Source organism: Oculina patagonica, chromosome 3, assembly GCF_052425735.1.
Source record: "Oculina patagonica isolate OP01 chromosome 3, crgOcupat, whole genome shotgun sequence".
NCBI classification, from domain to species: Eukaryota; Metazoa; Cnidaria; class Anthozoa; order Scleractinia; family Oculinidae; genus Oculina; species Oculina patagonica.
Window position 1 is genome coordinate 6,372,866 of NC_135760.1, and position 24,895 is coordinate 6,397,760.

Here is a 24,895-nt window from a genome sequence, read left to right on the forward strand (position 1 = left end):
AGTACACGTAAAGCGAAAGCGGAGGCGGCGAAACAGATCAGAGGAAGTTTATAGAAATCGACATGGCTAGTCCTCGAACTCGGCGAGTTTTGAAAGAAATAAAGCCGAAGGACGGCAACAGTGTAAGTAGAATCGAACTATATTGCCTGATGTGTAAATTGTGATCGTCGCTGTGTAAAAAATTTGACGATTTCTTGGTTTTCTGATCGCGTAGAGTTGTTTCGAATGTGGGGCTCACAATCCTCAGTGGGTAAGCGTGACCTATGGAATATGGATTTGTCTTGAATGTTCCGGGAAACATCGGGGACTAGGAGTTCATTTAAGGTACGATTATGAAGTGATTACGACGTTAATGTACTATAGTGGTTTAAGGGAAGAATTTCTATGTTAAAACCAAAGTGAAATCTCGTTTTTCGCGGGAAGCCGGTTGGACAAATTTTCTTATTTTGATTGCGGTGGTGTACGAAGTATGAAATGCTATTGAGCAAGAATTCGATGGCGTCACAGGATTTTGATAATTTATCGCTGTGGTATCGTCATTGGGCTATGTTTTCAGTTGTTAATTGCTCTGTAACTTTTCTACGCTTTATAATGGTCATGAAACTTACTGTTAATTTTTTTTTTTTAACAAAGTGAGTTTTACAATTTGTCTCACTAAATATTTTGTCTGTAAATTTTTCTGCTAAGTTTTGCGACCATTTCAAAGCGTAGAATATGTCCTAAAGAATTTAACAAATGTAGCCATAGATCTGGCATGACACATAATCCATAGACAATCAAATATCATAAGAATTTTTTAGTTTACCAAAAACTGTTAAGTAGCCTCCAAATTAGTTTCCTAAGTCTGGCCCTGGGTTATAAGCTTAAACAAAGAATTGTAACAAAAAATATTTCTGGAAGGCTAATTGATAATTTGATGACAAGGTTATTGATAATTTTCAAAAAATATAACCTGGTCCTCCATAATAACTGCACTTTCATAACCGGCACTATCCCCGAATCTAAGATTATCCCTGGCCTTAGTTGTTCAAAAGATGGACAGTGCTATCCACCGGATAAATCACTATCTGGTGGGATAGCGCAGTTTGTCTTGTTACCCCTTATCCATTAGATAGCGATTTATCTGGTGGATACAACCCTCCAAGTTTATTTTTTTCCTTAGTGGCCATTTGGCCACCAACTACTCAAGTTTTGGTCGCCAGTGAAAAATTTTAGTCACCAAATTAAGCTGATGCTTTCAATCCTTCCTCTCAATTTTAGTCGCAGGCTGGCGACCTTGGTTCAAATTTAGTCGCCAGGTCCAAAATTTTAGTCGTCATGGTGACCAAAATGGTCTTAACTTGGAGGGTTGTATTCTATGGGCATATGAGAAGCAAGCTTAATGCAATCCTTTCTTGGACACGATACCCTTTTTTTTCTTTCTTGTTACCACTGTTTAGGTCAACCCTTTTCCTGGAACCCACAACTAGCCCTCCTTGCCCCCCCCCCTCCAACACACACAAACCCCTTGAAAAATAGCTTTCTGAGAAAACTCTTATCTGTAATGAGATTATGGAGGAACAGAACACACTTACCCCAATCAAAGTGCTAACCATTAAGCCATCTTGTCTCCTGTACCCATGAGTTTAGTTAGCCTGAGTGTAACCCAGGGTGGTTGAATTCTTGTTTTAGTTTTGTCAGGTCAGTCACTATGGACAAGTGGAAAGATATTGAGCTGGAAAAAATGAAGGTACATACTCCAAGTTTCAAAATTGGGTAGAAATATCAGAACTGTCATGCACCAGTTGACATCACTGACGTGTTGGCCAGGTTGCTGCACTAAACTGTACTCAGGCCGGTCTGGAAGGGTATTTTCGGGATCCGGGATTTGACTAAAATACAGTGCGGGATTCGGGAAAACGCAAGATATCTTGACAGGATTCGGGATTTGACTGCTCTCCTGGAAGTGGGATTAACAGAAATTTAGGCACGGGATGCGGGATTTTTAACCTTTCTGTCGGGAAATCGGGAAGTCGTCACGACACAAATGGTCGTTCAAGCAGCGAACGCGAATCAAGCGGGCGTGGTGTCTCGCTTCAGATAAGACGCGGCCGACACTGTAAACTTCTTTAGTGCTCTTTCATCATACTGATGTATGAAAAGCTATTTTCGTTTTTTTTACAAGCGTAAGTTCAAAATATCAGTCGAAAGCGCCAATCTACATCTTACTTTTTCTAGCAGAAATTAATCTTCCTTTTTTTATTGGGGGAGGGGGGAGAGGGGCTAAGAGAAAAAACGGGATTCGGGATAGCCATTTTAAAAAATGCGGGATGCGGGATTTTCTTAAAAAAGGAGCGGGAATGCGGGATCAGGACCCCCCTTCCAGACCCTGTGTACTCAGATCACTCGCAGTTTGGCAAAATAAATCTGGGAAATCATCAGAATTTCTAAAAGCAGCTACAGATTAAAAAAAAAATGCAGCTACAGATAGGTAGCTTAACAGTTTTGTATAATAACTGATAAAAAATTCTTATGTTACAGGTTGGTGGAAACAGTAAGGCCAAAGCATTCTTCAAGTCTCAGCCAGATTTCCGATCAAACATGTCCATTTACGAAAAATATAACAGCAGAGCAGCAGCATTGTACAGAGACAAGGTATGATTATTGATATTCTTCCAGCTGAATCCTTTCTAAGGGCCTGTTTACATGATTCCGGAATGACTTCCATTCCGGAACGAAACTCGTTCCGGAATGAAGTTCGTTCTGCATTCACATGACAGAGTTGACCGGTTCAACCAAAGGCATTTTCACGTGCGCGGTTTTCGCGCGAGATCAAAACAAGATGGCGTATGTTTCGCGCAAACATGTTTTTGTGCCCATTAATGGCCGTATCTGCGATTTTAACAAGTAATTTGACCATAGAGCTGCTTCTTTGGGCTAAACAGTAAATGCTGTTACGTTTTTTCGCTTTGAATTCAAACTGTGGAGTCCGTGTGCGGTTTCATGAGTTGCGATTTCATCTCGGAACGAAATTCGTTCTGTGTTTACATGATACCAGAATGAAATGTCATTCCAGATTGAAACTTTCATTCCGGAATGAAAACCGGAACGAACTCATTCCGGAATGACTTGACTTTCGTCTCGGTATCATGTAAACAGATACAGAGAAATGTATGGGGATGGAATGAACTCGTTCCGGAATGAAAGTCATTCCGGAATCATGTAAACAGGCCCTAAGATTAAAAATAGTGATTTTCCTGACTGATTGCCATGATTTCTTTTAAATAAATAATGTGAGAATTTGTTGATTCATCATGTCGACCCCAGCAATATTCCCTAGTTGATGATTATCTTTATTCTCGTTACCTTATTGTTGGGCAAAATATGGCTGTTTTATAAGGAGAAACAAGATCTTGATCAGATGTAATGTAAATGAAGTGATTCATATATGAACTGCAGATGTATATGAAAGTGATAAGTGATCATTGCAGACGCAGTGAATTTCCAATTTAAGCAATTGGAATAAAGAAACCTGAAAAAAATTCAGGGCTTCAACGGGATGCAAACCCAAGAACTCTGCGATACCGGTGCGATGCTTTACCAACTGAGCTATTAAAGCCACATATTGGGAGTGAAGTCAATTGTGAGTTCATATTTTCCTGTGAGAGGAGTGAAATGATGTAATGTATTTGAAATGATTCATATATGAACTGCGGATGTATATGAAAGTGATGAATGATCATCGCAGTGAATTTTCCAATTTAAGCAATTGGAATAAAGAAGCCTGAAAAAAATTCAGGGCTTCATCGGGATTCGATAACCCGTCACCCCCATATGGTGAAGGGTCTAGATAGTTGTTGATATGAATTGTTAACGATGAACCAATATCGATACCAATTATTCAATACTAAGTAGAAAATATCAGAAAATAGCAACATGTGCAAAAAATATTGCCTTTCGATATGCACAGTACTCCATGTAACCAGTTCCTACAGTCTTCTGGTCAGCACTTGAGGCTGAGCAAGGCCTGAGTAACAATGTTCTTGTTGAAAACTTTAACTTCTTTGACATCTTTATACATTGTTGATGCAACTGGTAAAAAACATGACTGACAATGTTCAACATTTACAGTGCCAGATTGTCCTATATTTGGTCAAACAAACCATGTCATATTATACTAGCTAAGTCAGTGATACATGTATCATTGTATCACTTTTGATACCAAAAAACCCCAGTATCCTTTTAGTATCCGTTTGAAGCCAAGCTTCACTTAAAAGTCTGCTTTTGTTTCAAATAGATTTCAGCCTTAGCTGATGGAAGATCATGGTCAGAAGAAACCTCAGCAGCCAAAAACTGGGAGCCACCACTGCACAGAAGTTCAAGCAGTGCTGCTGTTAGTCGGGTGTCAAATGGCTCAAGCTCAATGTCTCACAGTGCCTCTTCACCAGAACTTATGTTAGGAATGTCAAAGTATGAATTCAAACGTAATTTGTTGTTCAGCCATAAAAATTTCCCACTGATGGTAAAAAATTTTATCAGCTGATTTGAGGCAGTATTACGAGATTTTTTTTGTAATATTTTATAAAGCATTAGCAAGAGAGTTCTCAAAACATTATGGTACAAAAAATTGTCTAAAACTGCACAGAACTTTACCAAACTTGTACAAAAAATTTACAAAATACAGTCAATTCTCCACTGACAGCCACCTGTGTACAACATCTAGGATTTTTCATTCAGACATGTGCCAATCCATACACTTCACTCTTATTACAACTGCCAGGTCGTTTGAGCCCATCGCACATCTTATGCACTCTTCCATGAAAACCTCCTAGAATACCGTAAAATTCCGGTTATAAGCCCCTCCGATTATAAGCTCCCCCGGGTTATAGCCCATCTACCTGGAAACAAAAAAATACATCCGATTATAAGCCCCCCCCTGAATATAAGCCCCCCTCTACCGGATGACAGTACTGAACAGGGCTAAATGTTGCTTTATTGTGCGTTTTTTAAAAACGTATTTTGATCAACACTCCCGTGGCCCGTTTCGGAACGATTTTCTCATTCCGCTTATAAGCCCTCCCGGATATAAGCCCCTGCGCTTATAAGCCCACCCAAAACCCGTTACGAATTTGTATAAGCCCAGGGCTTATAACCGGAATTCTACGGTTATCTGCCAGTGCCATGCTGCAGGGAATGCTATATATTTAGATAATTTACAAAGAGCTGCAAATAACAGTCGGTCATCGGACATTAGCGGACCAAAATTTGCTAATGTCTGATGAAATCCCAAGTGTGGTCGGACATGATGTCCAGACAATTTTTTGACCGTAAATCATTTTATGGCAACAATGAATACAATTCAACCTTTTGTTTTTGGTGATGTCAGACCAAAATTTTGTTTTGTCTGTCCAAGATGGTGTCTTAGCAGGACATAATTTATGTCCTTTCAAGTGAAAAAAATTATTTGCAGCCAAAAAAGTTAATTAAAAGTCCTGAAATGCTCAACTGAAAGATTTCCTTTAGCAAAGTGAGGTTTGCAAGTTTTGACTTCAGCAATGATACTGATTTGTTGACGTTTGATTTTGTAGGAGTGAAATAAGTTCACAAAAAGAGGATTTCTTTAGCAGAAAACAGATGGAAAATGCCTCCAGGCCTGAGTAAGTTCAGATCTCTCTATTATATCCATCAACAACCCTCCAAGTTTATTTTTTACCTAAGTGGCCATTTGGCCACTGACTGCTCAAGTTTGGTCGCCAGTGAAAAATTTTAGTCTCTAAATTAAGCTAATGCCTTCAATCCTTCTTCTCAATTTTAGTCGCCAGTCTGGCGACTTCAGTTCTAATTTAGTCGCCAGCTCCAAAATTTTAGTCGCCATGGCGACTAAAATGGTCTTAACTTGGAGGGTTGATCAACTAAATTTTTTGGAACATATATTCCTGTCTCATATTTCTCATGCTTTCCTTTCTTGGGTTTATTCGATGTTCAGTTGGATCAATCAGTAAACGGATTTCTCCTGTTGCTACTGTGTCATTACTGTTTTGGGGACAAAGTATATCACAGTGCAAATCAGAAATAGTTTTCAGTTATGCAATTTAAAGGTGAATTCCAGTCTGTACTGCACAATCTCAATTGCAATGTTTTTGTGGGTCTGACACAAAGAAATGTTAACTAGCAAAACTAAAAATTCTGTCAAACTTAGCATTTTCTTCATTATTTACACCAGATATACTTGCAGAACAGTAATAACAAGGAGAAGAGCCTTGACGCTATTTCAAACCAACGTTTTAGCATATCAGGAATTCTATAACAAAACGAACTGTAATGACGGACTAAAAAAATTCATGTACGCTATTACCAAAGTGTAATGTTTCAATTAATTCAAAACAAATTTAACAAAAACAAACTCTGAGTCTGTGCAGTATGGACTGGAAATCAGCTTTAAAACAGATCTTTCAGCGATGCTGCTTTCTCCACTGTTTTGATGTTAACAAAGTGTCTATTGACTAACTTTGGTCCATTATCAAATGAATGATCATAATAATAGCTGTTATTGCAGTTGAGCCAGCGATAATATATTCTTTTGTTAAAAAGGTATGCGAACGAGGCGAAAGGGTCAACACATCAGTGAACACAATGCAGAATGACCCTTAAGCCTCGTTTGAATGTCAAACCGCTGAGAACTCCAATAACAGCTATTGAATTATGTTTTTAAATCAAAATTCTTTGTCGCAGCAATCTTCCTCCAAGCCAAGGTGGACGTTACACTGGGTTTGGATCATCGCCAGTAGTAAACACATCAAACAACTCAGGTATGCCAAGCTTGTTGCTACATTGGTTGTTATTGGCTAGGAGTATAACAATATTTTATAATTTAAATTACGTTTCTTTACAATCATAATAGACATCTTCCATCATGGGATGCTTTTCTTACATTATTTTTATTATTATTATTATTATTATTTATAATTTTAATAATAATAATAACAACTTTATTTCACATAATATTTTAAAAAAGGTAACATGTGGATAAAAAGGTTCTAAAAATTAACTATTATACCGCAAAGCCATTTACAACAAAAGGTTCTATAATACAGTCGTTAAAATGAAAAGCAAAATATGTTATAAATAAATAGAAAATGAATAAAAGCTTAGAAGCGTTTAAAATTGGAATGAGCGATTTAAAATGCAAAGGAAACATAATGGTTACATTGTGCGTTTGATGTAATCTGGCGTACGCAAGTAGCAATAAAAAACAACAGGAAAACTAGGTAATGAACGTTTATTCGTTTGTCTCACGATAGAATCGCTTTGAGATGTTGATCGCGACGTTTCGACTGCAATACTGCTAGTCTTCATCAGGCGATGAGGTTGATTGTTTATGCGTCACTATTTTTTCACGTTGGTTCGCTGTGATTGGTGCATTTCGATCCTCATTATTATTCCGACTAACAGAAGGTGTTCCCTCATAGGTCCGCTTTGTAGTTGAACGGCTGTTATGCTTTCTGATCGTAGGTATCCATGCTTCAGGAATTTCAATTCCGCTATCTCTATTGATGTTATTAGAATGAAGTCTTATTTGGATAGCCTCTTTGACCCTGCGTGTGTATCGGTGAGGGTCACGATCAATATACTTGACTTGATTCCATAAAGGAATATGCCCCGTTTCGTTTGCGTGCTCCGAAACTGCGGAGGTTTGTGTATGAGCAAGCCTTATGTCTCTGTTGTGTTCTTTTATCCTGTCTTGCATCGCTCTCCCTGTTTCCCCTATATATACTTTGCCGCATTCACATGGAATTTTGTATACAACACCTTCTTGTTTGCCTGGTTCTAGGGCGTCTTTCGGTCGTACTAAGTAAGACTGAAGAGTTGTGTCAGATTTAAAGACGGTGCGAACGCCTTGTTCTTGTAGGCAGCGGCGAAGAACCTCTGATACACCTTTAATATAGGGTAAAACCGCAGTAGATTTAAATTCCTGCGTGGGTTCGTTGTTGGCTGTTGGTCTTGTGGTCTTAGTAAGTTTTTGTATGAACGAAGACGGATAACCGTTAGTAATAATAATAATAATAATAAAACCTTTATTTGAGTGTCAAAAACTAAAATAGCAGTAATAAAACCACTAAATGGGGACACTTTAAAGGAAACGAAAAATAACAAAATCGAAATATCCTAATAAATCAGTTAAAATTGGTTAAACTATTTACAATATATACAAGTTAAAATACAAGATAAAATATTTTCAATATATACAGATAAAATACAAGCTAAGAACTTACATTAAGAACTACATAGAATACAATTAGCGCAGCAATTATCATTCATTAAAATATCTAAGTCTAGCTTACGAATGTTTTTCTTAAAAGATGACAGTGTTGGTTAACTCCTAATGTCCTTTGGTATTATGTTCCATATCTTAGGCCCAACGTATCTGATCATATGTTTGCCACAAGTACCGACGATAAATGTTTCTCTTCTTGAGAGATAACTGATGGTTTTGTTATGAGGTGATTGGCTCGGTCATATAGACACTTAACAATACCACGCTTCACTGACTGAGGATGGTGTGAGTCATAGGCTTAGTACTGATCAGTGTGTGTGGGCTTTCTATATACACTGGTAGTAAGAAGGCCGTTTGAGTCCCTTATAACTGACGTGTATATAACTGAAGATTTTGAGGAGCGTGCGATAGCAAGTGCGATCTACAAACCTAAGATCTGGAAACGATATGTAGACAACACTTTTACTATATAAGATCAAGACCAAGTCGACGGCTTTTTACAACATCTTAATAGCCAACAGCCCACTATTCATTTTACCATGTAAAACCGAGAAAGATAACAGCATTCCCTTTCTCGACACATCAGTTATAAGGGACTCAAACGGCCTTCTTACTACCAGTGTATATAGAAAGCCCACACACACTGATCAGTACTTAGCCTATGACTCACACCATCCTCAGTCAGTGAAGCGTGGTATGTTAAGTGTCTATATGACCGAGCCAAACACCTCATAACAAAACCATCAGTTATCTCTCAAGAAAAGAAACATTTATCGTCGGTACTTGTTTCTAACCGTTATCCGTCTTCGTTCATACAAAAACTTACTAAGACCACAAGACCAACAGCCAACAATGAACCCATGCAGGAATTTAAATCTACTGCGGTTTTACCCTATATTAAAGGTGTATCAGAGGTTCTTCGCCGCTGCCTACAAGAACAAGGCGTTCGCACCGTCTTTAAATCTGACACAACTCTTCGGTCTTACTTAGTACGACCGAAAGACGCCCTAGAACCAGGCAAACAAGAAGGTGTTGTATACAAAATTCCATGTGAATGCCGCAAAGTATATATAGGGGAAACAGGGAGAGCGATGCAAGACAGGATAAAAGAACACAACAGAGACATAAGGCTTGCTCATACACAAACCTCCGCAGTTTCGGAGCACGCAAACGAAACGGGGCATATTCCTTTATAGAATCAAGTCAAGTATATCGATGGTGACTCTCACCGATACACACGCAGGGTCAAAGAGGCTATCCAAATAAGACTTCATTCTAACTAGTAATAGTTCTCACTATAAAGCTGCCCCCGCCTTTTTATAATTTGTTTTTTTGTCGCCTTTAATTATTAATGCCGATGGACTGCACAATTAGGCTTCTTTTTTACTGTGTCATGCGGAATTTCTTGTTGTGTGACACCGTTGCGTCCTAAAAATATTCACAAGTTCAAGTCGAATTTTATTACCTAGCGCGTGGAAATAACACCTAGCGGAAATAACACATAACACATTATTCGTGATGACAACACACAAGCTTATTCCCGGGCTTATAACATTCAAAATAAACTTACAATAATTTCCAGGCCAAAAAGCCTAAAAAATTCCACGAGTAACAAAATATGGCACATTCAAAGATTCGAGAAAACAACCCACTCTTTGGATCAAATAATCTGACAGTTTGTTAGCGAAACGAATTACGTTGTACCTTGTACTACATGACAAAGTTCACGCGTTTGTTTATTACTCGTTGTAACTTGTAAGATGTATACCATACAACAAACCTCCGAAAGCAAACCTTACAAATGTAACGCTTGGAACATAGGTAGCCGGCACGTAGCCAAGAACACGAAACCAATTGCTCGAAATCTTTCGACGTATTACTAACATTTGCTTCAAATATCACTTAACACAACCAAAGCAGAGGAACCGCTCGAACAAATCTGTGAACACGCGTAGGCCAAAACCGGAAAACAAAACGCTGCTAGCAGATGGCGAAGCTCGAAACGCGAAGGTGACCAAACGCGACCTCGTGGTTGCAAGTACCCGACACCACCGTGCGCGCTTGCTAAAATATTACCCGTCACGACCGTGCGCGCCTAGTTTTGTCAAATCGAGAACGCTTCGCCCATTACAAACACATTTCTTACTTTTTCAACAAATATTCTTTGTCCTTGTATGTATACACGCGGGGAGTCCTAGGGTGCCTCCTCGGGTTTTGGCCTCTGGGCCAAAACCCTGCGGGGGCAATAACATCGATGGAGATAGCGGAATTGAAATTCCTGAAGCATGGATACCTACGATCAGAAAGCATAACAGCCGTTCAACTACAAAGCGGACCTATGAGGGAACACCTTCTGTTAGTCGGAATAATAATGAGGATCGAAATGCACCAATCAAAGTTCAAGTCGAATTATATTACCTAGCGCGTGGAAATAACACCTAGCGGAAATAACACATAACACATTATTCGTGATGACAACACACAAGCTTATTCCCGGGCTTATAACATTCAAAATAAACTTACAATAATTTCCAGGCCAAAAAGCCTAAAAAATTCCACGAGTAACAAAATATGGCACATTCAAAGATTCGAGAAAACAACCCACTCTTTGGATCAAATAATCTGACAGTTTGTTAGCGAAACGAATTACGTTGTACCTTGTACTACATGACAAAGTTCACGCGTTTGTTTATTACTCGTTGTAACTTGTAAGATGTATACCATACAACAAACCTCCGAAAGCAAACCTTACAAATGTAACGCTTGGAACATAGGTAGCCGGCACGTAGCCAAGAACACGAAACCAATTGCTCGAAATCTTTCGACGTATTACTAACATTTGCTTCAAATATCACTTAACACAACCAAAGCAGAGGAACCGCTCGAACAAATCTGTGAACACGCGTAGGCCAAAACCGGAAAACAAAACGCTGCTAGCAGATGGTGAAGCTCGAAACGCGAAGGTGACCAAACGCGACCTCGTGGTTGCAAGTACCCGACACCACCGTGCGCGCTTGCTAAAATATTACCCGTCACGACCGTGCGCGCCTAGTTTTGTCAAATCGAGAACGCTTCGCCCATTACAAACACATTTCTTACTTTTTCAACAAATATTCTTTGTCCTTGTATGTATACACGCGGGGAGTCCTAGGGTGCCTCCTCGGGTTTTGGCCTCTGGGCCAAAACCCTGCGGGGGCAATAACATCAATGGAGATAGCGGAATTGAAATTCCTGAAGCATGGATACCTACGATCAGAAAGCATAACAGCCGTTCAACTACAAAGCGGACCTATGAGGGAACACCTTCTGTTAGTCGGAATAATAATGAGGATCGAAATGCACCAATCACAGCGAACCAACGTGCATAAATAGCAACGCGTAAACAATCGACCTCATCGCCTGAGAAGATGATTGCAGTCGAAGCGTCGCGATCAACATCTCAAAGCGATTCTATCGTGAGACAAACAAATAAACGTTCATTACCTATCTTACACCACGATGAACAATATTCACATCTTTAATGACATTGAACAGGAAAACTATTTAAACTATGTACAATACACACTTTCTGCAATTTCAACGTCAATGTCAGTGTCAATGTCAAGTTTTATTATTATTATTTTTATTATTATTTTTATTATTATTATCATCATCATAATTCTATAAGTTCTGCACCTGGTTATTTGCTGCGTATTTAATTGCTGCATGATCACGTGGGTGAACAACTCAAATTGGATACCTGTAATTGGAAACCTAAGCCATTTGCGTGTCAATCACGCTCATTTACATGTATACCCCTCATGGGTTCTTTTTTGCTGTTTCCCTATGTTTGTACAACCAATTGAATTTACCTTAAGTTTACCTTTTTTACACAAAAAGGGCTCTCAAAGACTTCCTGACCTCGAATTTGGTTATTGATATGAGTAATTTATTTATTAGTAATTGGACCTTTTGTGGATCAATTCAGAGAGTAATTGAGCTCGTAATTTCAAATCAGCCACACGTATATATTATACCTGCCAACTCTCACGCCTGCAAGTTGAAAACTTCGATCTCACGCCAACTCACGCTTACGAACCAATTTCTCACGCCTAGTCGAAAAATGCGAGTTTTTACATAATTTACCAAAACAGACACACTTTCCAAAAAAATGTCAACTCAAACCAAATTATGTGAGAAACAAAACTTCATGTAAAATTAGTTAATCACGATACTATTACTTTCTCCGAAATCTCAGAGTTTTGATAAAAAAGCATTTTGAACAGGGTCATGTTTAGCAAAACACATCCACGCACCATGATCTGGATATGTTCGGAACGTCTTCGGAATACCTCGGACGTCTTCAGGAGGCTTTGGCCATTGTCGTATCTCTTTGGAAATCCTGGCTTTCTCAGAATAAAAATCTCATGCCTTTGATCCAGAAAAAGTTGGCAGGTATAATATATAAAAAATGTTTATTGGGACTGTGACATGTAAATGTAAATACAATTTTAAAGTCCATACGCGGGACGAGGTTACCCTCAGTGTCCGAGCCAGAGGCCATGTATAAGACGTAGGACTGATACAGATCGAATTGGAATTTAGTAGTGTTGATTTTTGCGGAGGGAGGAAAACCGGAGAACCCGGAGAAAAAACCTTGGAGCGAGGACGAGAACCAACAACAAACTCAACCCACATATGACGCCGGGTCCGGGAATCGAACCCGGGCCACATTTGTGGGAGGCGAGTGCTCTCACCACTGCGCCATCCCCGCTCCCCCAACATGATTGAGTTAAGTCACTCTATTTTGTTTAAATGACCTGACATTTTATTTTTTCAATCTTGTATCTTTTTCAGGTTGGGATGCAGCATTTTCATCATTATCATCTGTAAGTTTGGAGACAGCATCTGTTCGACTCCATACATAGGCTTCCCACATTAGGTGTTTCTTGCAGTGTCTACACAAAAAACTATTATTATTCTCATCAACCGTCTACTACACAATGTATTGATATTAATTGTAAGTGAGAATCCATTGTTAATTACTCTTGGGTTTAAAAAAAGGATATTTTAAACTATTTGTTCTTTATTATTTTACAGATCAAGAGTTGGTTATTTTTTTTATACAGCTAACTATAATAATTAAAACAATAATGCAAAGTTGTCTGAACGCTGTTTTTGTTGTTCAGGGTTGGAGCTCATTTGCCACAGGAGCTGCTCAATTTGCTGCAGTTGCTTCACAACAAGTAAGAGTTGAATTATTTTCAAAGCTATTATTATTAAACAAGTGAGTTACAGTACTTCACCATAGTTTAAGACACTGACCTCTGAAATGCCCCAAACTGCCTGTGACAAATGTGGGCCTCTGTTCGACTTTTAACGCCATCACTTTTAACTTAAAAAGGCGTCACTGGTGCTCAAGTTCTGTAAGAGCAGAGTTCTTTCCAATGATACCCAAAGCAGCGTGATTGGTTGAATTTAGCTTGAAAAATGTACGAAAACGCTTAGAAATTTGAGTGCAGAACTCAGAGGAAAATTTTCCTTTTCTATCCATAGCAATTCTATTGTAAGCATAATTCCCCTCTTGTTGATATTTTCGTGAAAATTTTTGAATTAAAAGCAAGCCTGGTAGAAGGCCAACAACTACAGCAAAAACGTTCAACAGATTCAGGTTGAGCGTCCAACGGTCTCAGTTGTTTGCAGTCACCTGATTGATTGCAAATTACGAGGAAAAATGACAGCCATTGTAAGGCAGAAATGACAATGTTCTGTCTGGGAAAAAGCACATTGTCACTCGTCCAGGGACTATTACTAGACAAGGTATTTGTGTCAAGGATCTTATAATGGAAATTGAAAATTAATAACAGATAAAGATGCGTTGTACAGTCTGTCTCCTCTTTTTATATCAAAAATTAATCCATTTTATTATTCACTGAAATTCATTGTAGGCTGTCAAGCTGGGTTCTACAGTCAATGAGTCAGTCATTAAACCAACAGCAACTAAGGTAATGTGCAAAGATGCATTGTATTAACTAAAGTTTATATTAAATTGCATTAGCTAATGATAATTATAGATTGTAATAAAATTTAATTTGTATTTTTTTGCTAACCACAGGCAGCAGAACTGGGCACTACCATGAATGAAGGTGTAAAGAAAATGTCTACTAGGGTATGTTGAACAACCATTTAAAAAAGCTAAAGAAAAGACAGAGGTTTTAATTATTATAACTATCCTTAAAAATTTGTTTTGCATGTTGAAGATATAATTTCTTGTTAACTAATGAAACTGTTTAACAACCATTTAAAAAACTAAAGAAAAGACAGAGGTTTTAATTATTAATAACTATCCTTAAAAATTTGTTTTGCACGTTAGTCTAAGATATAATTTCTTGTTTACTAATGAAACTGTTTCTCCAGGAGCTACTGTAATCAGTTTTAATTAGAAAAATTAAAATCTTGATTGTACTTTTTGTTTCTTTAGTGGCAATTGAAAATTATTATTAATAAATTATAATAAATAATTTAATAAATTATAATAATTTTTAGGCTCAAGAAGGCAAACTGCTTGATGATATGTCAGCTTCCATGTCTACCTTGTCCACTAAGGTATGTACATGTTATACATAATTAGTGAAATATGTGACATAGTAGTCTTGAACAGGAAATAATAATTACAACTGTACCATGGTAGTGAGTGACACCCTTAGTGACTCAATGAAAAAAAGGGGCTAAGATGTCAAAAATAGTAAACAAGGAATTTTTTGGGCAGTCCTTCTTCAGGGCTTAAGGTAAAATTGTTTTAGCCCAGTGGCCTTTGTGTGATGAGATGAAATATCAGCCATATCTCCCACTGTCTAGCAAAGTTATTAGTTTTTAAAGAAACTGTTGTGCTGTGTTGGTGGGCAAGTGAAATACTTCATGTTAGGACTGATATTCAAGACAATAAATATCAAAAAATGCCATAAAATGTTTCTTGGAAAACAGATGTTTCAGGTATATTACCCTTCATCAGTTTTTATTCACACTCTGTCTGATGAAGGGTAATATACCGGAAACGTCTGTGTTCCAAGTATATCAGTCCTAACATTAGCAGCCAAGTGTCGCACATCGCCAGAAAATTTTTTTGTCCATTTATTAGTAGAGCACTTAGCTAATTATTAACTGGATGTTGATAAAGGTAAATAAACTGCCGTAGCGATTTTTAAAAAAAAAATGAGCACATTTAGGACTAACACTTGTCATCTTTTCAAAATCCACAATGGTGGTTTATTTCCCTTCATCAACTTCCAGCTCATTATCAAGTATTTTTTAAGTGTCCTATTTTCTAGGGTCAATTGAGCCCCTGCATTGTTTTATGCACTTTTCCCATCTTCTTCTATGTGCCCACTTGTTGATGCTAGTTTTTAACCGTTAGAAAGACTGTTATAATTCTAAATTAAAACATTTGTCCGATAGATGAGAGATGCCAGCATGAAGGGTTGGGCAAATATTCAAACTCTTGTCAATCAAAACAGCAGTGGTGGATATGGCACAAAGTCTCTTACAAGTGGTGCAAACTCTGGAGGAGGCTACGGAGCTGTCAATGGGGTGTCAACATTTAACAATGCAGCAAGTCACGATGATGGAAATTGGGATTGGGATAGTTATACAAATATAAATGGCGAGGAGGAAGATGATGTCCAGGAGATTAATGGCAAAGCAACAATGGAAAGTGGTGACGAGGACGATAATGTAGATTCTTGGGCTTGGGGAAGTGATTCAGAAAGCCCAAAACAAAAGTCACCACCCAAGAATGGTCTATCTCAGAGTGCGAAGCAATCATCAGCAAGAGAAACTACCAGAACACCACCAAAGACTAAAGCAGCAGCTAGCAATGATGGGTGGGGAGATTTGATAAATTGGAACAATGATGAATGGGGTGAGTCAAGCGGCTGGAGTAACGAGGACTGGCAGAGTTCTGGTAGTAAATCAAAGATTGCTGCTGGTGGAAGAGGAGGCAAGAAAGCTGACTGAGCATGAGCCATTTCAAAAACAGACAGAAAAAAATGTATTTTATTTATTTCTTAGCCAAAAATAATGAATCGCTGTGTGACTTCTGTATTCAGCTACTAAATACAAGACAGCATTGGAATTAATTTTGAAGTACAGTTAGGTGAGGAAATAGTAGCCAAGCTTATGAAATGTGAGAACCAATTGCATTAATCTTGTAACTTGCAGCAAAATTTAATGTCATTGTTTTTTCTCACAGATACTGCAAGGCTCATGCAAAGTGAAGTGAAATTCTTAATATTTTTCATCAGGCTCTTTCAACTGGTTATTAAGGGGTGAAGTTTTTGCTTCCATCAAAATAATTATTTAAAGTGATGAATGGACAGGGTATTCATTAATGTAGCATGTAAATAGAAAATTGAGCTGGGTCTCACAGCTGTTTTCAGTGTAATACGCATATAATTATAGTGACCATCTTTAATTAAACAGCTGAACTGACTGTTAAAATGGTTAAACTGGCAATTTTTCTAGTTATTATCAGAACAAACAACAAGCCAAATGTACCAACGTCAACTAGTGTTTATGGCTGATGAAGAGAATGGACCATGCATGGCTTCCAATTTACAGAATAACTCAAAAGATAAAATTTTGGATAACTTGATTGGCTCTCACCTGTGACTTCAGGTAGAATCAAACCTTTGTTCACAAGGCATGAACATGCAAACAGTCAAATTATTGTTCACAAAATGACTTTTTGATATTCCTTAGTCTGATGACTTGTCAACATGAAAAATTGAATTCAAGCTGTTAAGAGATTGGTTGTGCTTCTATTTCAGTCTAGACCTGGCTACATGGCATGTCGAAACATGGTTTTTTATGTATGTAATACTGCAAGTGGCTGTTATTTTAACCACTAGACAAGTCAAAAATTAGTTTACAGTTACTATTTACACAGGGACCCCTACCTTACTCTAGCCCATTTATTTGCTGCATAAGCTATTGTACTATCAATATTAGTTTTTTAATCCCAAAGTTTACTGACAATGCAAATTAGTATATACACACTCAGTGATCTTGGTGTTTCAAGCAATCTGATTGGTTCGCTATCTCGGGCTAATGAGCATTATTCACTCCCTACGGAGTGAATAATGCTTGATCCAAACTGAAACAAAATGGCCGGCGTAAACTCGCGTTTCGCCGGCGTTTCTGAATCGCAAATACTAAGAATACAAGAAGATGCTGAACCAGAAAAGACAAAAAAAGGCTAAGAAATTTGGCCTGATGGTTTTCAAAGTAAGAGAAGACTACATATTTCGCAATTTGCAGCACAATGTCCACACAACTCGAGTACTAAAACGATAAACAATTGCTTACCGTCAAGTCGCTCTTCATCCGGCATCTGCAGAAATGAATACCGCAGATTTATCGGCAGCAACATCAAGTGTTATTCAACCAAGATCCTCCACGAATATTCAGGAAATCGTCTTCGTGCAAGAAAACATCCAGTTTTCACCACAGTTCTGCACACATTCAGTATAATCCAAACTTTCAGGTGGATCCTTCGCCAACTGCTCTTTCAACTTCCAATTCAAGTGAACTTCAAAAGCTTTGATTTAACCGTCAAAATGTTTTGCAAGCAGGTTTTTGATTCAGATTGCAGGTTTGAGTGGTGTTAAAGGACCATTTTGCTAGATTGTGACGAGGATTTTATCGAAGATTAACTAGATTTGCCATGTTTGAAGATTCTGTAAACTGTTTCGGGCATGTCGGTTAGTGCCGCTTGTATGTGCGTTTTCCACGCATGAATTGAGAGGTCAATTAAATCGACTTTGAATGGTTTCCTTCTAAAAACTTTGAGATCACTTCGTGTGTATATACTAAAACAATTATTCTTTGAAATCTCGGTGAATAGCGGCGGAATATTCACCTCGATTTCAAAGAATAATTGTTAAATAATTGTACAGATAGGAAATTGTGGCATGATGAAATAAAAAGGTCTTCAAGTTGGGTTTTAGTCAAGTGATTTTAAATTTGTACAAGTTAGAATGTTAATAATTTGTTCATTCGCAAGCCTAACAAAAAGAGATTTTCTACACTATACTCTCACTACTGTTGACACAAATGTGACCAATTCAATCTTTTTAATTTTGGAATTTGCTAAGCGGCATTTCACCCATTTTATGTATCTAGGAATTATCATTGGAGTACAAAAGAGTCATGTTGCTTTTTAGGGTAATTTGTGTTTTATTTAACAAATTGTCATGATGCTTTATGTCCAAATAGGGTCAGATTGTCCTTGGCACAAGCAACTTTGAAACAATTTGTCATCTGTCTCAGGGATGTCACTAAGGGCCGGCTAATTTAACTGACTTTCATATGAAAACATAGGTAAACTTTTAGAGCTGCCAGAAAAGCCAGCTTGGCTTGTTGATGAGTCGTTGTAGTGTTTTCTTAGCTACATCCCTGCTGTATGCAATTCACTACTCAATTTTGCAGAATAATTCTTGTAAGTTTGATTTTAGCCCACTTTCCTATGGCTTTGTTGCGAAGTATCAAGTGATATTCCACGCTTACTGCATGTTTCATAGGTGTTTTGATTTTATTGGTTAGGGACATTTATTTTTTGTTGGATAAAAGGAATACCGGTACTTCAAAACAGTACAATGAATTTTGAAACAGGTGGAAAAAGAATATTTTTGCAGGAATTTGAACTTCAAAAAAGTAAGCAACCCTCAAAATCCACTGTTTTTGCACCCTGTATGCTGTGTGCCAAATTATACCATTCTGCTAATTTCACAAGTAAAGCAACAGGATGTGAACAGTTGATGAACTTTTCATTTATTGTTACAGGCCATAATAATCTTTAAAACTATTTACAAACTGTTAAAAACCAGTTCACACTTGCAGTATTTGCACAGTGAAGTTTGGAAATTAATTAAACTAGCTGTATCAGAATAAACCTGGCATGAATGGCCTCTCATGAACAAGAAAACTAACTTGTTACTTCATTGTCTTTAAGACTAGCCTGCGAATACAGTCACCTCTCATTCGCTCCCGCTACTATGTGCGAAACGCGAGCGTAGCAGGAGCAAATAAGAGGCGGCTGTATTCGCAGGCTAAGAAAAGACCCATGTATTGTCTTGAAATAGACAAAAATAATTTCAAAGTAACAATGTTAATTCAATTTATAGTTCTTAACTTGGCCATATAATAGAGTGATTTCAGTAAACCCGTGAAATAGTTATTAAACTTTTAGATACTATTACACACAAATTCCATTGTTTTCTTTTGTTTCCTTTTGACTATTACGCAAAAACTGGTAGATATTGTTTCACGGGTTAAATGAAATCACTCTAAACATTTATTTTAATTACAGCTTTGTTTAATAGCAGCAGTTCAGCCATACAAGATAAAAAAGCTTTGAACACTTTTTGAAAACTTTAGCAAATTGTAGAACTTTAGGTGTAAATCTTAAAAGGAAAGGACTGATCAAAAGTTGGGATATTCACTAGAAAAATCTTCTTTGTTTTGTAAAATTAACTTGGCAATTCCTTTGGTTTTAAACTCTCCTTACTATCTAGCTAGAAACTATGTACAAACAATTCTTGATTTTGTTTTTTCAATTTTCACCAATACAATGTCTTGCTAAAGAAGCTTGACACACTGGAAAGCCATCCATTTTCTTTGTTTTCTCCTCCAACCTTTGCAATTGCCTGCAAAGAAAAAAATCAGACCAATGAAACCAACAAAGTTAACATTGAAAAGATATGAAAACTGCCCTTTTCCTAGCCTGTGAATACAGCCGCCTCTTACCACTCCCGCTACAATGTGTGAAATGCGAAGAGACATGTACGTAGTAGCGGGAGCGATGAGAGGCGGCTGTTTTCACAGGCTACCCATTTCCTGTCCACTGCTTACCTTGTCAGAAATGACAACATTGTCGTCTTCCTCAGGAAGATAGTCTGGTAATGCACTGCTGTTGCCTCTTCCACAGCTACTGGCAGGTGCTGCACCAAACGACAACATCACCTGGTTGGAGATTTTAAAAAAAATGTTAGTATATCAAATCCAACAAAAGATAGCTTCCAACTTTGGCTTTGTTTAACATGCAACTTCCATACCAATTGAATAATAAAGATAGAGCAAAGAAGAAATGTAAAAAAGTAAGGTCTGACTGTTTAATTCACAGGTTATGCAAAACAGTTATCCGAATCTTACAAATTCAATGGCATTATTTATAATTATGGTGTTGATCAAATTATTAATGAGCACATAGTATCAGTTATGCAAAATCAAGATGATATGGTCTAGACACGGTAGAATATAACTGCAAAGATCAATAACATTCAGTTGCCGGACATAAAAAGTGCAGAAAAAAAATTTCAGAACACTACTGGTCAGGCAGTCTAACAGATCATTTTGCGATAATAGTAACATAAACTGCATCAACAACAGATTTGTGATGTCCTCTACAGCAAACAGTACAGTGGTGAATAGCAGTTTAAAAAACAGGAGAATACAAAAAGGTTCATAAGTGTAACCTTTTGTAATTAATTCTACTATACTGAGTTTAACTGTCCTGCAGCTTGTAGTTTAACTATTATCGCCATCATCTTCATCATAACTTATGTGGCAACAATATGCCTTTGGGTTAAGTGATGTCAACAGAAGCACATCATCCAAAACTCTTTGCACTGCATGAGGTAATATATCTTCCTTCCGTTTGTTGGTAATGTAACAGTTGGATTTAAAGTAACTACAGACCAGATGTTCTTTTGATTCTCGTAAAAGGCGAAACATCATGTTATACAAACGTGCAAACATCTCACATTTGCTCCAGAATTTGTCTTCAGGAAATTTTTCAAGCTCAAAAAGGAATGTGGTCTTTAAAAGGTAGGAACTTAACACTACATTGTCTCCAATGTGGATGTCGGTCACGAAAGTATTTTGCACTTCTGTAGCAGGTCAGGTGGTTACTGTCTGGGCTAAATTTATTCAAAATGAGTAATTCAGCAACTGAGAAAGATGCACGCCATCCATGGAAAAACTGGAACCACATGAAAACCAAGTTTTGTGATCTCCTCCAAAGGAAGAGGCAGGATAGGAGCCTGGAGAGAAGGGGCTTCCCCCTCCTGCAATGCATAGTTCACAGCAGGTCCAGAAGGAGGGAAATGGGAAGCAGCTAGTGCCCTTGAAATTTCATACGTATAGACTCTGCTACCGTATAGAGGAAAGTTTTTCCTAACATAACATAATTCTTCAACAGCCTCTAGACTTCCATCAAAAACTGTTGGGGCCAATGCTGAAATATCTGTCCAATGAGGCCAATGGTGAAATTTTATAGCAGGTGTTATGTCAATAGTAATTTCTAAATTGTCGTACTCGCACCCATTCCAAGTTAGACACAAAAGAATTGAGGGGCCCTTATCTTCTTGTCCAATTCCGACTGAATTCCAACATGGTGGGACATCCATTATAGTGAGAGCAATCCACAATGTCTCTTTAAAAGATTCACGGAATTTCGACGCGCTTAGAGAAAAACCCTTAGACACTGGGTCATCAAAAAGTTCATTAAAAAGGGTGAATGCAAGAAAAGGATGCAGTTTTATGGCCAAAGAATCAGGCAGACAATTATGCCACAAAATTGAACAAGCTCCACGAAAAGACAAGACTTGGATTTCAGCCATGAAATCAAACTCATTAGGTGCCGTGACTTTCGTCCCCTCGTAGAAACTCCCACACGGAATCATTGTGCTGATAAAACAACCTTTTAATATTCCTACGATTTTTAACAAATCTCCGACAAATTCCTCGACAGCAGCTTGGATTTCTTTTACTTCTCCATCTCTTACAAGGGGCTTTCCAACTTCGGCTAAGCGGGCTGAAACTGTGCTATTTTTTCCAGCATCTTCCACCCAATCTGGTGGCTCGGTGCTTTCCCTTCTCTTGTTGTGGAGGTGCAACAAAAATGATGGAATGCCACCATAATCATCAGGATTTAATGGTCTAAAACGATTCATTATTTCGCGAACCGTGCATTTAATAGACATTCGAGCGTATCTCCGTAGGGTGCATGACATCGCCATATCGCGTTGCAGTGCCGGATGTCGCCGGATGTACGATTTGACCGGAAGTTGGTTGGGATAAAGGGACTCATTTCTGAGACAGTGAGACAAAAAAAATGTATAAAATTCTCTTTTTTCAAAGCTCCAGAAGGATTTCTGTAGGTAGGAATGGAAATGTATCTCATCTCATTCTGTCAATCCAGCAGTGCCCACACTGGAATTGGAGGAAAGGGAAATCACACAGTGGTGACAAATAGGTATTAAAATTCCTCACAGATAAGTCAAAGTTGGGTCAAGACAGATCAAAAATTAATAAGAAATAAAATTTTCAAAAAATTGCACCATTTCATTGTTTATTACAAATGTACTTATCTAAGCTATACCAAAGGCAGGTCACTCATTTCTCGTCCTCGTTCTTCTCTTTGTGATACAGTAAATAATTAAATAAATAATTTTTATTATTACTTTATTGTTAACCTACCTCTTCTCCTCTTTCATTCCTGATGACTTGCTGAGCTGACAATACTTTTGTGTTGTTAATGGCATCGCACAGTGTTTCTGGTGCCAACTCTACTTTACATCTGATTATACACCTGGACTTGTTCATGACAAATGTAAAGCTGATCACTCCCTTTATTTTTAACAACTCTTCCTCACATAGCTTTCTGGTAATCTGGAGAACAGCAACACAATGAATGTGAACAAGGCTGATTGAAAATAAGATAAAAAAGCAAGGCCTTCCAAAAAGTACCTGGGGTGCTCTGTTTTGTCAACTTGTTTAATTTGTGCCAGGAGGTTTTGAAGTTGGGGGGAAAGAGGGGGGGAAAAAAAAAAGGGGGGGGGGGGGGGGGGGGGGGGAGTTGAAGGGTGGTGGAGCAGTTTGAAATTTCCCAAGGAAGGAGATCCCTAAAGGGGTGAAAAATTCTTGAGTCTATATTGAGCCACACGAGTCTAGGAGTCTCTTCCTTAGAGCCACATTTCTTTTAGGTCAGCACAAATAATGTGGACTCTTGGGTGAAAGTCCAGGATTTACAGACTTCTGGTCATTTATGCTCAAATCTGATTGGCTGATAATGGAAATGGGCATTTGGCCAGAGTCATAATCTCATTCCTAGAGCCTGTATTACCCTTGACCATTGATCAAGAAACTCAACAGCTCTGGGCTAATCCAAAACCGAAACCAGGAAATCCTGGGTCCCGTTTGATTGTGCGCATGCGCCAGAGATTCTGGTGAAAGGAAGTATTTACAGCCAATCAGATTCGGTAGCCTTTATGGTGGGCTTTCAGATTAGCGTCGGGGGGGGGGGGGCCCTTCCCCCCCCCCCCCCCCCCCCCCCCCCAGAGGTCCCGATCCCTGGCACAGACATTAAAGGATCACGGCCTCTGGGGACAAGATTGCCAGAGTCTGTGTTCTTGGTGTTGACCAAATGAAAAGTGGGCTCTGGGGCGAGGGTGGTCTGTGAATAGATTGATGGTCCAAACCTGGTTTGCCAAGCCTTTGATATGCAGAGTCAATACTTTTGCCCTCTTGTTCAAGTTTCCAAGAAAAAAAGATTGTGAAGTGCCACTGTTAAAAATAAAGGAATGCATGAATTTATACAAAAACTGCACTGCACATGTACATGTAATATCCAATAAATGAACAGCATGCTTATTTCACGCCGTAGGCACGGGGGGTGCAATGGGCGCATTCGCACATACCCATGGGCCACGGAGTGAGGGTTAAAATTACTCTCAGAATGCAGGAAATGTTGACTTCAATAATTACTTAATTGTTCTTAATTGTTCAAAAATTTCTAAGGGCAGAATACCCTAAGACCCCCCCCCCCCCCACACACACACACACACACACACACCCCAACCGCGAAAATCCTGCTTACGGCCCTGTATTTATGATTATGCAAAACTAAATATAACAAGGAAAAATAAAAATAATATTCAAAATAAGTTATTTTTTATACCTGGTTCTTTTGCTTGAAGCTGTACTGACAGGAGGAATAATATTGTGATAAACGTCTTTTGCTATTTGCCTTGCCTCTGAGTTGTAGCCTTCTTTGTGCATAATGGTTTTTAAGCTGATAACCATTCCTATTTCTTCTCTCATTTTGGAACGATTTGGTTGAAATTCAGACAAGAATTTCAAGGCCTGCAGTAAAGAAAAGATTAAAAATTTTGTGTCAGAAAAGTGACTCAAATTAATTCCAAGCTTTTATAAATTTTCATAACAACTGGAATGCAAACCTCCAAGGCTGTAATAACCACGTTAACATCTTCGTTGTCTAGAAATAAAACCAATCCAGCCAAGCAACCTTGATCCTGTATAAAAAAAAAGAACAAGAAAACCGATGATTTTTGGTTAAAATGATAAAACCAAACATGGCCGACCGATCGGACCACAACAGTACATTTTGAATTTCGTACTTTCACAATGGTGGCTCTGTTCTGTGGATCAGCAGCTAAGTTTCTCAGATGCTCAACTACCCCTAAAGCAGACATTGTGTAGTTCAAACGCAATTTTCTACAGAAAAAAGTCTTTCTCAAAGCGACATACAAATCGTTTCTCTCACTCAAAGTCGCTCGTGCTAAAGACATTCGACTCTCACTTGCG

The 24,895-nt window shown here is 38.2% G+C and overlaps 2 protein-coding genes and 1 pseudogene across 4 annotated transcripts; 1 reads left to right on the forward strand and 2 right to left on the reverse strand.

Annotated features, from left to right (window-relative positions):
- The first annotated feature begins 2 nt into the window (after positions 1-2).
- On the forward strand, positions 3-18,230 carry LOC144645129 (ADP-ribosylation factor GTPase-activating protein 1-like). Of its 2 annotated transcripts, none has more exons than XM_078504610.1 (13): positions 3-122; positions 215-324; positions 1,672-1,729; positions 2,521-2,634; positions 4,277-4,449; positions 5,568-5,636; positions 6,712-6,788; positions 13,091-13,122; positions 13,423-13,479; positions 14,182-14,233; positions 14,344-14,402; positions 14,780-14,839; positions 15,689-18,230. In XM_078504610.1, the coding sequence occupies exons 1-13, from the start codon at positions 63-65 to the stop codon at positions 16,244-16,246; spliced, it is 1,479 nt and encodes a 492-aa protein (XP_078360736.1). In that variant the 5' UTR covers positions 3-62; the 3' UTR covers positions 16,247-18,230. The 2 variants fall into 2 exon arrangements, with proteins under 2 accessions (XP_078360736.1, XP_078360735.1); XM_078504609.1 differs by having other exon boundaries at positions 4-122; positions 14,182-14,238; positions 14,349-14,402.
- An 809-nt stretch (positions 18,231-19,039) lies between these two features.
- Positions 19,040-24,891, reverse strand: LOC144645177 (armadillo repeat-containing protein 1-like). Of its 2 annotated transcripts, none has more exons than XM_078504664.1 (7): positions 24,709-24,891; positions 24,529-24,603; positions 24,249-24,433; positions 23,770-23,854; positions 22,769-22,960; positions 20,141-20,251; positions 19,040-19,935 (listed from the first exon to the last, which is right to left on the reverse strand). In XM_078504664.1, the coding sequence occupies exons 1-7, from the start codon at positions 24,877-24,879 to the stop codon at positions 19,849-19,851; spliced, it is 906 nt and encodes a 301-aa protein (XP_078360790.1). In that variant the 5' UTR covers positions 24,880-24,891; the 3' UTR covers positions 19,040-19,848. The 2 variants fall into 2 exon arrangements, with proteins under 2 accessions (XP_078360790.1, XP_078360789.1); XM_078504663.1 differs by having other exon boundaries at positions 23,770-23,857.
- LOC144645609 (cyclic GMP-AMP synthase-like receptor) lies at positions 20,366-22,262 on the reverse strand (annotated as a pseudogene).
- Positions 24,892-24,895: the final 4 nt, after the last annotated feature.